Below are 16,095 nucleotides of genomic sequence, written 5' to 3'. Positions count from 1 at the left end.
ACTGAAGTAAAGTAGTCCACCATACTGAGAAATATTCTGTGAAAAAAAAAACGCTGACTTCTATTTCATTTTTAGTCAGTGCATGAATGAGCCACTTCAACTAAACATACTGATGATTTGTTCTGTATAAAAGAAAGTGAATTGACCACCCCAAGCAGATGGTAAAAACGTACGACGTCCGACTAACAACCCCAGCCCGATCCAAAGCGTGTCACTTGCTTCATTTGAGCCATACTGCCTCCTGTGGCTCATTTGGTTACTGCATGCAAGTGAAAAAGACGCAACAACTATGCTCCTTCGCTCGCTCTATTTTGGGTGTGTGATAAACGTTTCAGATCAGATTTCAATCAAAAAGGTATATTCCAAAAAATAGACAACTCTTTACTTTGAGGAATTGTATCACTTTCACAAGTTGTGCCTTTAACATAATGCTCAGTTTTGATTGACAGAATCAGAGAGTTAATAACTACTTTCCAGTGGTACAAAAGACAATTATATTTTGATTGCGGATTTCAGTAAAGTCAAAATCAGAATATAAAAAAAGGCAGATTTACGAGTGCAAGTTGAGTTTATTTTGCTTCTATATACACAACACTTGCTATCGCTCTACGACTATTACAAATAAATGTCAGTGTCATCGAAATTATGAAAGAAACGACAAATCACACTGAAAAGTAGACAGAAATACGTTATTCATGACAGCGGATAAGGGTGAAACGAAAGAACCAGTGATGGTGGTGCGGCGCTCTTTGATGACATCATTCTGCGGGAGGAGCCTCCTGAGGTTCTCGGTTCACTGAAGCAAAAGAGGACCACAGTTGGACTTTGCATGTTCACTATCACTCCGCGGCTGTGCAAGTGCGTGCGTGCGTGCGTGCGTGCATACCTTCCTCTCGCGCCTTCATGCGCGCCACAAAGTTGAAGCTCTTGTTCCTGCGATAGTTCTCGTAGGGGTCGTCCAGGGAGACGCCGACGCCCTTGTACTGGTCCCACTTGTCGCGGATGTCGCCTCCTTTGATGGGGTCCTGGATGCCCTGCTCCTTGGCCCCCAGACCACCGGAGCCACTCCAGCCTGAGGGAGGCCACACGCGCACACGCAAATTGGCCAAGGGCAGGCTGCGCACGGCTGCCAGCGCGCACACACGCATCTTACCCATCTTCATGAGGAGCTGATGTCCTTTGTTCTCCTCACCCAGGCGGGAGTCCGGGGGCCCTTTGGAGGGAGCGCCACCCGCCGACGACGTGGAGCTGTCACAAGTCGGCGTTCAAAGGAGTTCACAGTTAATGTACTTGTAGTTACTTTACAATTTCTTTTTTATGTTACCTTGTAAGCTTCCTTACAATCAAGTTACCAGACAACTTATGTACAATGTACACTAGTTAGTTACCTTACTAATCTCTCTCGTCTTGCAAGTCTTCCAAAGTCAAAATACAATGAGATACTAATAGTTGATGTTATCATCAAAGTTACTACACAACGTGTTACCGCATTACTTACTATGTTCCTATTAAAGTTAGTGTGTAGTGTTTAGCTCTAAATTACTAATAGAGCTAAATGAAGATAATGGCAAAGTTACTCATGAAGTTACAGACAATGCGCTACTAATAAAGTGACCCTAACACAATATGATACGAACAAAATGTTACGAATAAAAGGACTGTTCAAAGTGTTAAAAATACAACACAATGTGGTACTGTAAATAAGCCGCTATGCTGTGTTCTACAAAAAGTTACCATACAATAGCTGCTCTTGCGCATAAGGTTACCGTACCGTGTTCAAAAGTTACTAAATTATTAATAGTTACTGTGCAATGAGCTATCTTAATACAGTTGCAGTGACTATATAACGTGCTCGAAAAAAGTGACTAGCCCAATGTGTCATTATGGAAGTGATTGTACAGCGTGTCGCTAATCAAGTTCAGAGTCAGCATGTACTCACGGCGGTGAGGAGCTGCGAGACTTATGTCCTCGGCGCCTCCTGGCGGGCGAGCGCGAACGCGACCTGGAGCGAGAGCGACTCCGAGACGACCTGGATCCACTCCTGGACCTGCAGGGCCCCCAAAACACACACGTATAGTTAGCGGCTAACATGTAGCGTGAAGCAGGTAGCAGTGGGTGTGGTCAAACCTGGAGCGCGAGTAGGATCGTGAGCGGCTTCGCGAACGTGAGGAGCGAGACCTGGACCTGGATCTGGACCTGGACCTGGATCTGGACCTGGACTTTGACTTGGACTTGGACGAGCGAGAACTGGACCGTGAGGAAGATCTGCCCCGGCTGCCCGAGCGACTCCTGGAACGACTGCTCACGCGAACGCTGAGCACCGACCACATAACATCAAGTGAATCGCAACTCATGCTTTTTGTTCTGTTATCTGTCCTTTTTTTTTTTTTTTCGGAATCTTTTTTCCGTCTCCCCTTTCAAAAAACATACGAGAAGTTATTGCGATTGATGACTTTTCTTATTTTTGCGCTCAAAATCTACTACTACTAGTAGGAATTGTTCTTGTTACCGTTCTCTTTTCTCTGTCATCTCAAAGTAGATATAGCAGGTGTTATTGCTGTTTTCTTTTTTGTAATTGATGTTTGTTGTCTGTTCCCCTAGCACAATGTTTTGCTCTTGTTTGTGTTTTCACTCTCTCCACGCCCCTCCTCAGACTACATACATAAAATAAAACAGCTTGGTTTGGGGTCACTGACCCCAAAAGGGGAATAGAGTCGAATGAACTAAGACGAACCCGCAACAGAGAGTTAAGGTCACTTTGCCCTGTTGTCTAAGTGTACAAAAACAAGTTTACTCAGTGAGCTTCCTTTTAAGAAACACAAACAAGAAGAAGCAACACACCTGTTGCGTTTCTCTTGACCTTTTTTCCTGCGCGCTCTCATCTTGGCCCGGAAGAACTCGTAAAGGCCGTTCTGTTCCCATCCTTCGCTGGTGGAGCGCAGAGGGCACAGATTTCAGCGTGGGCGCGGCGGCGCCTTCTGGACAAGTCACTAGAGGGCAAGCGTGCAGGCATACCTGTTGCGTGGGCGGTCGTGGGAGGGGGGGCTGTAGAAGGCTTCCACGGCGGCCAGCAACCGTTCGCTGGGAGGCATTGGGGGTGGCAGGCGGATGTCTTTTGGATCCAGAGGTTTATAGTCACAGTCCTCCAGCTGAGCAGAGAGCAAGGTCAGTAGGGCTGGCTGGCAAAATGCTCCAAGTTACAAATGTTCCAGGGGAATTGACGGGAATTTAGCAATTGACATTATTGAAGTTTGGCTCTGAACTCAAACACTGCCATCATTTTTCAAAGCAGAGTTCCACATGCTGCCAGCCGTTTTGAACATTTGGACTGATCTCTCAAGAACCACAGAGTATTCTGACAATTCACTCGCTGAACCTATCAGGAGAAAGTTTGTTTCCAACTTTACTTGTCAGCAGTAGATTTCATGCAAACATGATTATATTTCTGCTTTAATGTGATACCTTTTCATTAAACTCAATTGCCCGTTTATTTCCATGGAAAGTTTCCAATTTGGAATCCAGATTTTACTAAATTCCCCAGCTTAAGTTTCCAATTTGGAATCCAGATTTTACAAAATTCCCCAGCTTCCTGGAAGCTTTGTGGAAATGTTGCAACCCGACAGTTCAGCCACGCATGATTGTGTCCATTTCATCTCCGGTGCAGTTGCGTTTGACTCACTTTGACCAGCGGCGCCATGAGGCCGGCGGGGAGGTCGAAGTAGGGCACGTTGGGCACCAGGCTGGGGTCGTCCTGGACGGGCACCGGGGGCTGCCGGTGGCGCACGTGCGGCGAGTGGCCGTTGAAGCCGTGGGGGGGAGGCGGCGGCCCATAATCTGGGTGCTGGGCTCCGCCCCACGGAGGATGGTCACCTCCCATGCCGGAGGGGGGGAGCCTCTGGCTGGAGTGGTGGGGAGGGGGCGGCGGTCCCGGCATGTCTGGTAGCAGACCAATGAGACCACCTCAGTATACAGAATTGTATGTGCGGATCTTTTATCCGAACCTGGAGTCTGTCAATAAAGTTGATATAAATATATACCGTAGGCCGATGAATATTGTTGTAAGATCTGTTTGTATGTGCTGCTGATGCGTGTGAGTAAAGTAGCAGTTTAAAATGACCAGAACATCAATGCCAATTCCCATTAGCGTTCTGCATTATAGGTTAGCATTAAGCTCGTGGACTTTCTTTCAAAGAAATATGGATGAGTTGAACACTTGATACAATGCTTCATTCTCTTTTGTTTGACGTGTGTTTGTTTGGTGGCAAACTTCAAGCGGAAGCGACAAATAGCGTGAAGCTCTTACTCTGAGAATTGCGCAAGTGAGAACAAGAGCAAAGGAATACTTGAAAATGGCATTTTAATAAGTTGAAATGCATTTGAAGTGCGTGGGCCCACTCACCTCTGGGAAAGTCGCCCTGAGAGTAGTCAAAGCGATGGGGCGTGTAGGGCGACCGGTCATAGTGGTGTCGCGGAGGGAAGTCGTCCTGCATGAAGCGTGACGGGAAGCGCCCGAAAGAGTGCGGCGGCGGGGGCTGGTTGAAGGGTGGTGGCTGCTGGTGGGGGGGAAAGGGGCCTCTGAAGTGGGGAGGCCTCTGTGGAAAAAAATTCAAACAATTACATGGAGGTTTGTTGTAAATGAAAATTGCTGATGGAAGAAGCAGCAGAAAGTGTGCGTGCGTGCGTGCGTGCGTGCGTGCGAGCATCTCTCATGCCTGCATGCGGGGCGGGAAGGGCGGCTCCCTCTGGCCCCAGGGCGGCTGCTCGGGCTGGTTCCCCCAAGGAGGTTGCTGGTCGTACGAATTCCAAGAAGGGGGACCCGGGTCGGGACCGCTCCAGGGCCCACCTTCTCTGGGCGGACCCCCGCTCCAGTTGCCCGGCTCCCTCTGGTCGTTCCACATCCCCTCATGGCTATTCCAGGGCGGACACGGAGGAGGAGGCTGGTTCGGGTCGAAAGGAGGCTGGGGGATGGGGGACAAATGAGGTGAAGGAGTGGGGGCGCGTGCTGCCGGAACAACCTGACCCACTTGATCAACTCTAGCGTTAGGCTGTTGATGGCACTTTTTACCGGTTGGTTGGGGTTCCACGGGCCCATGTGCTGGGAGTCGTACCACGCAGGCTTGGGGGGGAGATCCGAAGGTCCGCCGGGGTTGCCGGGATCCTGGGGTCTCGACGGAGCTTCGTCAAAGTCCCCGGGCGGGGGACCCGACATGGGGGCCTTCACCTCGGCTGCAAAATAACACGAGCGTGACATGGTTACATGGCTATCACGTCATGACGACATCATGAAATGTATACAAAATGTCAAATAATGGCATCATGACAACAATGATGACACATATGAAGTGTGAGGTCATGGCCTCACATGTACAATAAAATCACATGATGTGATGTGATCACACATGACATACAATGAATGTTATGACCACTTGAAATAATGACAAATGTGACATCATCTAACACGTCATGATATCACACGATAAATTTGACACTCAATTGGAGTCCCTCATGGGGAAAGTCAACAATTAATAATGAGTTGAGAAAACATTATTGATGTAATATGTACGTCCGTGAGATTTTTTGTGGCGGGATTTCACAACTTTGTCTTCATCTGACCCCTTCAAGTCAATTCTAAACTGCAAAACTGTTTCTTTTGCATGTTGGTATTTTGTTCAGGCTTCCGACATCTTAAGGCACATTCACGTCAAGGCTTTTGAAATGCAATTCAAGAGCAACTTCACAATGCTCCCAATGTGCCACGTTGCTCGAGTTCATAAATGCCGTAATAAGTAATAGTAATATCTGCTCTTCACAGTCCCGACTGAAACCACATCATTGTTTTGTCGGCTGCGCTGTGGTGATTGCTTGGCCAGAGTCATTCAGTAAAGTCATTCTTTAGAATGTTCATTCATTTGAAATTTGAGACCATTCACAATCATAACTTATCATGTGTTAACATTTATGAGGCCTTTTGTAAGATTGATTTAAGACATTTGAATGCCAATTAATGCCTTGTAGATTCACGGATGAACGCCTGTAAGACTACTGAAGGCCCAGCAGGCAAATTTTTCCTAAGTGGCGCATGACATGCTCAACATGATCACACACAGGATGCGCACACCACGATGACATCACGGAGCACAGGCGGCAAACGCGTCACCTGCTGGCGCGGTGACGGGCTTTTCTGCATCAGCGGCCGGCGGCAGCTGGGAGGCGGGCTGCTGCTTCAGGCTGGTCACAAAGTCTTCGTGCTGGCTCTTGAGGACTTGGACCTGCTGCTGGAAGGCCAACTGGATGGGCTGCACCACATTGGCGTACTCGGTGATCAGCGAGGCCTGCGGGAGATGCGCGCCGGAAGCTGCGTCAGTGTCAAGTCAACTGCCAGAGTACAGCAATCCCTGCTTTATGGGGTTACGCAACAGAGAAATCCACAATATAGCGGCCAAGTAGTTCTTGGATTATTTATGTGCATTTTCAAGCTTCATGCATAAACTGTAGCTCACCAACAAACAGTATATGCATATGAGAGGCACTATTATTTTTGCCCACATGAAGGCGCCATACACACATTCTACATTCAGTAGTGAGGACTGTGGGAAAAAAAAAAGATAATCCCAGACAATGGGGGTGGGGAGTGTGGGGTTGGAACTAACATTGTATTTGTGCGAAAATTAATCTGCGGTTTGATATTAAGGCCCCGTCGGTCAATTTCTGTAGACATCACCTGGTATTGGCCCAGACCGAGAGCTGGATTCTGGAGTTGCTGAATGGTCTCCTCATCAAAGTAGCCGTTTTTCTCCCAAAGCTGCAACAACTGAGGACGGGAAAGAGCAGGCCAGACAACACAAGCACTAAGTTAAGCTATTAAAGTGGGCGCGTTTTACACAGTCTCCGTCGGTGCGTACTGAAAACAAAACAGAAGCCTTTACCCTGGTGATCTTCTGCTGCTTCTCCTCTTCCACAGCCAAAAAGCTGGTGCAGTAGATGGGAACCACAACCTTCTGCAGAGCTGCCAACAAATCCTTCTGCTGCTTGCGCTGACTGCAAAGGCGAGGCAGCACACATCACTACACGCTAGAGCTGTGCAATATAACACGAATATCGTACGATGCAAGACAAGAAGTGACTTTCAGCTTTGCCCTGTCATGGCGAGTCACTTGTGTCTTTTATATCATTACATTCAGTTTGCCTGTTCAGGACCGAATGTTTCAGAGACCCCGTGCGGCCGTTCTACGGTAAAATCACGTTTAACCTTCACACTTAGGTCATTTCCTGATTCAAGAAGGAAGTTGTCATGAATCAGGAACTCACTGATACGCATGGGTGACATAACTATTTTCTGTGTATGTTTCCAGCCTTCTCCATCCTCTTCTATGCCAATTAATAGGCTGAAGTAAACACGTTCGAAAGGTTTATGTCGGGGCTAGCCAGCTGGCTTTGCACACTGCCTACCAGTGATGTAGCACGTCATTGGTCAGGTAGATGAGATGTAGGCGGAGCTCAAAATGCGCTCCGTCAGTAGTGATACGGTTGCGAAGGTGCGACGTCATCAGCTCGCAGTGCTGCGGCGTCTTGGCGTTGTTGAACATCCAGTTCTTGCCGGCCTGACACACAACAACAACAATTAGCGCATTTTCTGATCGCGGCTACGGAGCAAGCGGATCACGGCCGCTTACCGAAATGGCGTCTTTGGTGCACGTGTCGATGATGGGCTGCAGCAGGCTGTCCATCTCGCCGATGTCCAGCTGAGTTTCCGTGATCAACTTCTGGATCTGCTGCTCGGCCGCCGCCGCGATGGCCGTGCTCATTTGTTCCTATGTGCACACATGAATGATATATGGAATGCTCAAAGGTGGGCATTCCGTCCCAGGGATGGAACAGTCCCATTTTGTGGACGGTCGGAAGCAGGATGAGAACTCTTTTAAAAAGGACGGCCTAAGCAAGGGCGAAGGTAGGTTGCCTAATTTTGCAACAATTATTTTTATTACCAAATAACACAATAACAAAACCCAATAGCATTGTGTTATCATGCAATCTGTCTGAGGTGAATCTGTGTGTACCTGTCTGAGTGTGTGCAGGTGTTGCTCCTGGTGCTGCAGGTTCCACAGACTCTGCTGGATGAGGTCATCCATGGCGGGCGTGGTCTTGGTTGCAGTGGCAGTGGCGGTGGTGGCGGCGGCGGCCGCGGCCGCGGAGGACGGCGGCGGCGCCATCATGGCCACGGGCGGCGGCGGGATGTCCAGCACGTCCAAGGCGCCCGGGTTGTAGAGCTCTGCACACACAGGAAGTACACGCGCTTGAGCACGCGTCTTCAACCAAAATGGCAGCCAGGAGACGACCACACGAAGGAAACACCTGCAGCTGCAGTCAACAAATTTCAACATCGGAACTCTGCCTCCGTCAAATTCAAGACCATATATGGAATCACTTTCACACAGCGATAATATTTTTGCTCTTCCATGTTATACCGGGGGCCAAAAAGGGGTCGTTTTGTAATTCTGTGCTCGTGTCTCAAATCTGGTCTGTGCTGGCAAGTCAAGCAAAAAATCTTCAACAATCACGGCTCGAATCTTGAAAAAGCTCATAATTGGGGTCACTCGTATCTCAAGACACACTGTATCATCAAATCTAAAAGCGGCCAGCCGTCCCAACGCAGCCCCGGTGCTGCGTGGACACATTCATGTAGGTGCTTAACACTGACGTCTTGCAGCAAAGCATGGCCCTCCGGTCGCCACGACAACAACTACGCCAAAGCATTGTGGAACCTTCAAATTATAAGTCAGCATTGATTGGTTCTGCTTGTCTTCAAATAGGCAGTTGTTTGACCATTTATAATTGGTGTAAAACTTTAATGTAAGTTAGCCCACCTATGGCATTTCATCTTATATATTAGCAATAAGCGAGAAGACATTGCTGATTATAAAAAAAAGTTTATTGTACGCTCTGTTTGGATGTGTTGCTGCTCCGGTCATGTTCAAGTAGCAGTTGTATGGTGTAATAATGCTAATTCCATTAGCCCGTCTACGGCGTTTTGCATTACAAGTCAGTATTCAGCTATTAGACTTTGGTTTGATGGAATGATATGGTTTGGTTGAACGTTAATGTTTAAAATTCCCTTCTATTTGGTGTGTGAGTTTTACAGTAAACTTCAACTGGGACTGACAAACATCTTAAAGAAAGCATGCGCTGCCTCTTGTTGGAAGAAGTGTGCGAACATTCACAGAGGAATACTTTTAACACATTTAAACTCATTAAAATATTTTTGAAAGCATGTGGGAGATTTACAACTAAAACGGAAGTTTAACATGATGACTATATCACATAGGTTCCCCTATCTCAAATGGGTCTGGTACGTATTTGCAGCAACAGACAGAGTTCACTCTATGTCCCCTTTTAACCAGACGGCATGGCAAAAAAAATCAAATCAAATCAAAATCATGCCATGAGGACAAAAGAAGCAACTGAAAACAAACCAAAGAGTTGTCAAGCACATGTAAAAAGCTGACACTCTGAATGGATCTGGCAGCTTTGCGTCCAAATAAATACCTTCAGATTTATACTCCTCCCCATCGCGGGTAGAGGGATCTAAGTGGAGAAGAAGCACATTTTAATGCAAACCCGCACGCCGACAAACATGACACACAAGTGAGCGAAGGTGGCCGACGTTTTCGGGCGTCATACGTGAGCAAACTGTGCGGATTAGGGCGGACGACGGCCGTCATGGAAGTACATACGCTGCTGCTGTGCCAGAGCCAGCTTGCACTTGTAGTAGCTGAAGTAGTCGCCGCCGAACAGGAAGGAGAACTTGGGGTTGTCCTTCTGCTTGTCCATGGTCATCTTCTCGAATTCGGGTCCATTGCGGGCCACAAACTGGGCCAGCTTGTCGATCACGTTGCGTAGCTCTTGATCTGCGACGAAAATAATGTAGGAATATTTCTTAGGACTTGGTAAAAATTACAGTAGGAATTGCTTGTGAATGATGAAGAGGCAGACGAAAATGCAGAGAATTATCTAAAAGGGAAGAATTGTTTAATGTGAGACTTGGGAAATAGTAAAGTATAGTACTAAAATAATGGCAATTGCTAAAAAGCTAACAGATGCTATGCTTACGAATCGAAAATTAGTTACCTGCATTTGTAAATTCAAGTGAAAATGTCCTAAGTGAACGCAACAACCTGAATCTTGAATTCGGGCCGACCAATTAATGGATTGGCCGATTTATTCTTAATTTTTGTCCTGAATCAGTAAATAATCGTGCGGAACGATTTCCTTACACAGTTTGTCGACTAGATAATGGATTTGTTGCCTGAGATTTCAGTAGCAAAGTGTCCACTGTGAAGAACACACTTCTGTTAAAATAAACGCCTAACGAGCAAACACTTTAAGACACTGAATTTTGCGAAATATCCGTCACCAGCTAAAGGTTAGCTTGGTGGAACCCTTGTGTTGTTTGCATGCACTACCACAACTTGTTTGTATTTTCATGTGGACATTAACAAGGCAGCTGCGGCCTCATTCTGAAAAGTTTACACATTAGTTTGTATGGTGCGATGAATCAAATAAGGTGGTCAACATTAACAGATGATTGAGGAAATTTGCCAATTTAAAATGAGTTCTACATTTTAAGTTTATAACCGTCACATGCAGCAGATTCAAAATATTATTGAAATAGCAATAATTTTTGTTGAAGAAATGTCAAATTACTCATATAAATCTGTACCAAAATTGACAACAACATAATGCAAAGATTCTCCAAATGTGTACTAATACAAAATGCAAATTTGGAACTGTCCTTTATTTCCGACTTATTCGAACGAGAATGTATTGCTGCAGCCGACTTCAAATCAAATTGTAGTGAATGTGGCCCCTGAACTCAAATGAGATAGACAAGTCTGTTTTAAGACGAGTTACAGGGTTGAATCGTGTTAGCCGAAAAGCTAAACAGAGCGCCGGGGGAAGCTAGCGCGGTTAGCATACGTGCTAGCCACCAACTCAAAGGCGCAAGCAAAAGGCAACCGCAGCGTAATTCCTCACCTTCGGGAGGCGTGGGGGTGTCCATGATCACGTTCGCTTATGGGAATTTTGATGAAATTGTACAGTAGAGTCGAAAATGTCGGCGAAGTAGCCCTGCTAACTCATTTAGCGGTTGAAACGTTGAAAAAAAATCAGCCGCATTGTAGCTCACTGGGGTGCAGCGGAAGTGGAGCACAGTTGAGCAGTTAAACATGCCTACAGCGCCCCTAGCCCAGACGGTGATGGGCGGCGGAACTACGAGCAAACGCTCGCATTGTCTCGCTCTTTTTATTTATGTATTTATTTATTTATTTTTAAGAACACCGATAGTACAAATTCAACAGCCATACGTGACTAAAGAGAAACTCATAATTTATCGTGTTTAAAAATTGATCACATTAAAGTGTGAAACTTATAACATTAAAACAGGAACATTATCACGTTAAAATGACAAATTAATTACATTTAAAATAAAAGAGGCCCGGGCCTCGTCCCGTGGGGGTCCTCTGTTCAGAAAACAAATTACAAATACAAACTCTGAGGAAATTTAAATGTTCAGACTTTTTATTCATCACGAGAAAATTACAACTGTATGCACACTACTCCAAAAAGTGGCCAACTGTTCTGTACATTTTGGACAACTCGAATTCGAGTTGAACAGTAAGGACGTCCACTGTTTCTTTGCTTTTTTTTTTATTCCCAAAATGTCCATTCCTCACAGGGTGTGATATTAATAACTTGGTGATGATAAAAATGGACGTAAAAAAATGACAACAAGGCGAAAAACGTGAGATTGGAGTGCGCTTGTCATTTGTGACGTGCCGCTCACAGGGAGGACAACACAGCTGGGACGGACACGGCTCGCCAGTCCACCTCAGAGGCCACCCCATAGACACCAACCTCAACCATCACCATCATCACCTTTCGACATTTTAGCATCGTAGCTCGCTCGCTAGTTGGCCTGCGGCTAATCAAATGCAGTATGCAGGGCTCACTTGTCGTCGCTGGACACGCACGCACACAAAAGACAACAACAAAACATCCCAAATGTCTCCAACCGCTTCTTCATCTACGAGGTCCAGCTGTCAGGTTAGCCGAACATGCTAAGGAACACGACTGTCACAGGGTAGGAGCTGTACTCTTTCAAGCAAACACTTAATGTCGCCGAATCACCATGGGAGGGCCTAAGTGAAACGGAGACGCGTCGCCATGGGCAACGGCACACATGCAGACTACGAGTAGTGCATTCGTTGGATGTTTATTTTCATATATTTTACAGGGCAGAACTATGGAGATATTTTCATATATTTTACGGGGCAGAACTATGGAGATATTTACTGTAAATTATTTAAATGTAAATTATGACTTCAGTATTTATTACAGCAGCGCTTGATCATGGTTATAATCTAGGTTTCTCGCGGACCGGCATCCGTCCGTTGATGGGCTGGAGGGGTGGCCACGTACATTGTTACATTAAGTGGTGCTCATCTCTCCAATAAAAGACAATTTGAAACGTACATTGATGCAATTCGATTCAATTCAATTCGGTTTTGCAAGTAAAACGATTAGGTTTGTGCCCTGCGACTGGCTGGCAACCAGTTCGGGGTGTAGTCTGCCTTCGCCCATTGACGGCTGGGATAGGATCCAGCAACTCCCCGCGACCCTATATAGGATAAGCGGTTTGGAAGATGACATGACATGACGATTAGATTCGCTTCAATTTGGTGCACTCGTATGTTCGTATGTTTTCAATCGAAACCAATTTTCCGATTCAAATCGTTTTTATTACCTCATTATGTGCTATACTCCAGCCACGACATTGGCAACCATCCTCTGATGCGGATGCTGGGACAGTCCCGTTCTTACAACCAGCTATGGGAGAAATAATTGGGAGAAATCATTCGCATGAGCCGTGTATTCACATGGATCATCCTTCACATTTAAATAAAGGTGATTTGAGCTAATTTGGTTTCAGAACAGTATCAATGCATCAGTCCGGTAGCACTTGGCATTAATTTGTACCCCAAACGTTGCTGTCACCTCTAAAAAGGTTGGCGACCCCTGAAATACAGCTTTGGGAAAAATTGTTGACTCTGGTGATAGAATGCATCAGGATGTTTGCATGCTATTGTATTTTCCCGAAAAGAATACAAGGCATCAAAAACAAACCTTGCCCCGGGTAAATCCAACCTAACTTAACCCCACCCGCCCCAAAAAAGAAGAGGCAGTGGGTGTAGTCAAACATTTATTCAAAGACAAATTAGTCCTTCTTGGCGGCAGCCTTCCTCATGGCGGCCAGCACGTTGCTCAGCTCCTCACGCTTTCTCTTGGCCCGGATGTGGGTGCCAATCTGCACAAGAGTGGAAAAAAAATATATCAGCATCACAGCTTTGTAACATTTGAAAGGAAGGGCTCTTGCTTTGGAGAAATTGCATTCGAGTGTCATGCATCAAGCTGATAATGTCACGAAACCCCTTCAATTAGCAGCAAAGTGGAATTCCTCAAATTCCAACAACCCTAATGTGTCTTCAACCGGGTTTTAAAAATGGACAGAGAGGGGGCTTGGCTAACAACCAATGGGAGGTCATTCCAGAGGGAAGGACCAGCAGTGTGGACTGACCAATAGTATAGATTTTTGAAAAAATATGAAAATCACTAAAATGTGACTTGGGTTTTGGCCCGACACCAGTGATATGTATTACGAAACAAATTTACTTTGATTTGTCTATTTAATTTTTTTTCCAGAAAATAGCTTCGATTAAATGTATTTAGTCTGTTTCATTTTTCCTTTGTCTTAACACTCTTGTTGATTGACGAACACAAAAAAGGTCAAAACATTAGACTACTGTTTACTATATTAATTCACATTTGTAAATAAATACTTGGTTCATTATTTATTATTAAAATGTTGTGTGACCATTCCACCGATGTCAACAACTACATGACAAATGTGCCATAAAGGGAGCTTGAGCAAGTCTTAAAATTAAAAGCACTGAACTTATATGAATAAAAAAACAGATCATTTGGATTGTTTGCAGAGGTCAGCCACTGGCTGATTTGACTTGAAAAATTTTCAGTTTTTCCTTTGAGGCACAGAGAGAGCAGGAAGAAGCATGTCACCCTTTTCTTGATGAACTTGAGCGCCCGCTTGTCCTTGGACACTTTGAGCAGCTCCATGGCTCGCCTCTCGTAAGGAGCGAAGCCGCACACCTCGCGGATCATGTCCCGGACAAACTTGCTGTGCTTGGTCAGACGCTGGACAAAAGCAAAAGCGGGCATTGTGAGACAGCTGAAGGTTGTTTAGAAAAGGCGGGAGCGGCGGCACAACGCCCGGTCTCAGATATCGCAGCATGGAGAGTAACTTACCCCACGTCGGCGGCTGTGTTTGGGGGCGGTGACATTTTTGGTGACTTTGTGGCCTTTATTGAGGCCGACGGCCATCGGGTAGCGAATAGCCATGTCTGCAAAGGACAAGCACGCACACATGAGAGGACATCGATCCGTTACATTGTAAGAATACCACCCGATGGACAGCGCCTTACTAGTGTTCCAAATTATGAGTCAACTATTAGATCCAATTACGTTCAAGTCAATGTTACACACCTCTGTAGCAGGAGTACAAATTGTGGCCGTCAAGGTTAGGAACAGAGGCTGAGTGTTAGATGAAATGATTTGGTCTGGTTGAACCCGCATTGGAAACTGAATCGATACACGCTTGATACCCATTGTACAGCTACCTCGGTCCATAAAATCTAATACTTACAGAGGCTGAGTTTTTTTACCCAACATAAAACGTTTTAGAATCCTCAAAATTGTGCTAGGGAGAGCGCTCAGCATTCCCACGATACGTTCGTGCCATCATGCCTGCAAAGTAGTGGTGACAAATGTTGTCACTTGCCGTTTTGTTCCAGTAATGCCCCATTCAATTCTTCGCATGGTTAACCGAACACTGCTACACGCTTGCAGACAGACCCGCGGCCTAACTTGACCGCTAACGTGCTTGTTCAGCGACGTAAGACCACCTCATAAATTGAGTAAAATACACCAAGTTAATGTTAAAAAAAAAAATGCTATGTCTGGTACTAGAGCGTGTGTGTTGTCTCAGTAATAGCTCAACTCTTCCAGTAGCCGATAGTAGTGGCATCAGTGTTGAGACACTCAACTTGAATATCCTACGTCGGATTCCGCACAATATGCAACACAGGGGTTGAACAAAGCCAGGGGGTTGTTTTACGTTCAATTCGTCGAAGATGAAACTATGGATGGCTGAGATTCTACACGGGTTTTGATTGAATAAAATCCCGGCGAATTCGTACCTGCTGTCTGTAATGGCGGCGAAGCCGGAAGGGCTGTTGGCTGCACTAAGTGGACAAGTGAAGGAGTTCACCAGCAAGACATCGGCACGTCTGCGGGACAGCGCCCCCATCAGACTGGAGGGTGAACATGTTGAAGTATTTGTATTTTTTTTTAATCAAATGTGACTGTAAAATAAGGTAGATATGTTAATACTTAATTTAAACAAACAATTAACATCTTGTGTCAAACAACAGTAATATAACATGGCAACGCTGTGGTAAATATGGCGAGTCTGCATCGCATTTCCAAGGTTTGGGGTTCAATCTCGGCTTCCTTTTTGGATTTTCTCCCACATTCCGAAATCATGGCTATTCTTTGAAGATAATAATCTCCAAAGTGTGTTTGAGTGTGAATGGTGGCTTGTCTTATATGCCCTGTGATTGACTTGCACCAGTCCAGGGTGTACACTGTCTCTCGCCCAGGCTCTTGGGTAAGGCTCAACTATGACCCTAAATAAACAAATACAAAATAATATGTATGGGTGTCTAAATCAATAATATAAAATGTAATCACCAAATTGAACCTAAAAAATGATTTATAAATGTCATCTTATTTTTATTTATAAACAAGGTCTCCTTCTAAATGTAGAAATACATGGATCAATGTAGGCCAAATTAAGTTGTAAAATCGATTTTTTTTTCACAAAGCAGACATACAATAAATTCATTAACACATTTCTTCAATGATAAATACAAATAGCAGCCAGGAGGATTTTAAATAAAAACATGA

The 16,095-nt window shown here is 45.4% G+C and overlaps 2 protein-coding genes across 4 annotated transcripts; both read right to left on the bottom strand.

The window, feature by feature from the left end:
* Positions 1-549: 549 nt before the first annotated feature.
* On the bottom strand, positions 550-11,253 carry cherp (calcium homeostasis endoplasmic reticulum protein). Of its 2 annotated transcripts, XM_086048226.1 has the most exons (20): positions 11,032-11,253; positions 9,732-9,905; positions 9,544-9,582; positions 8,058-8,269; positions 7,674-7,811; positions 7,450-7,601; positions 6,927-7,038; positions 6,722-6,811; positions 6,158-6,332; positions 5,066-5,226; positions 4,713-4,958; positions 4,400-4,592; positions 3,680-3,936; positions 3,016-3,149; positions 2,842-2,928; positions 2,128-2,313; positions 1,940-2,047; positions 1,154-1,248; positions 887-1,072; positions 550-796 (listed from the first exon to the last, which is right to left on the bottom strand). In XM_086048226.1, the coding sequence occupies exons 1-20, from the start codon at positions 11,054-11,056 to the stop codon at positions 759-761; spliced, it is 2,808 nt and encodes a 935-aa protein (XP_085904352.1). In that variant the 5' UTR covers positions 11,057-11,253; the 3' UTR covers positions 550-758. The 2 variants fall into 2 exon arrangements, with proteins under 2 accessions (XP_085904352.1, XP_085904353.1); XM_086048227.1 differs by lacking the exon at positions 9,544-9,582.
* Positions 11,254-13,242: 1,989 nt separating this feature from the next.
* rpl36 (ribosomal protein L36) lies at positions 13,243-15,422 on the bottom strand. Of its 2 annotated transcripts, none has more exons than XM_086046899.1 (4): positions 15,327-15,422; positions 14,377-14,471; positions 14,131-14,265; positions 13,243-13,360 (listed from the first exon to the last, which is right to left on the bottom strand). In XM_086046899.1, exons 2-4 carry the CDS (start codon positions 14,467-14,469, stop codon positions 13,271-13,273), a joined length of 318 nt encoding a protein of 105 aa, XP_085903025.1. In that variant the 5' UTR covers positions 14,470-14,471; positions 15,327-15,422; the 3' UTR covers positions 13,243-13,270. The 2 variants fall into 2 exon arrangements, with proteins under 2 accessions (XP_085903025.1, XP_085903026.1); XM_086046900.1 differs by lacking the exon at positions 15,327-15,422 and adding an exon at positions 15,174-15,290.
* Positions 15,423-16,095: the final 673 nt, after the last annotated feature.

The sequence above is a fragment of the Filicampus tigris genome, chromosome 12, assembly GCF_054856515.1.
Source record: "Filicampus tigris isolate MCC_2025a chromosome 12, RoL_Ftig_1.0, whole genome shotgun sequence".
Lineage (NCBI taxonomy): Eukaryota > Metazoa > Chordata > Actinopteri > Syngnathiformes > Syngnathidae > Filicampus > Filicampus tigris.
The sequence above is the reverse complement of the archived record's forward strand: the minus strand, read 5'-3'. Positions and strand labels throughout refer to the sequence as shown.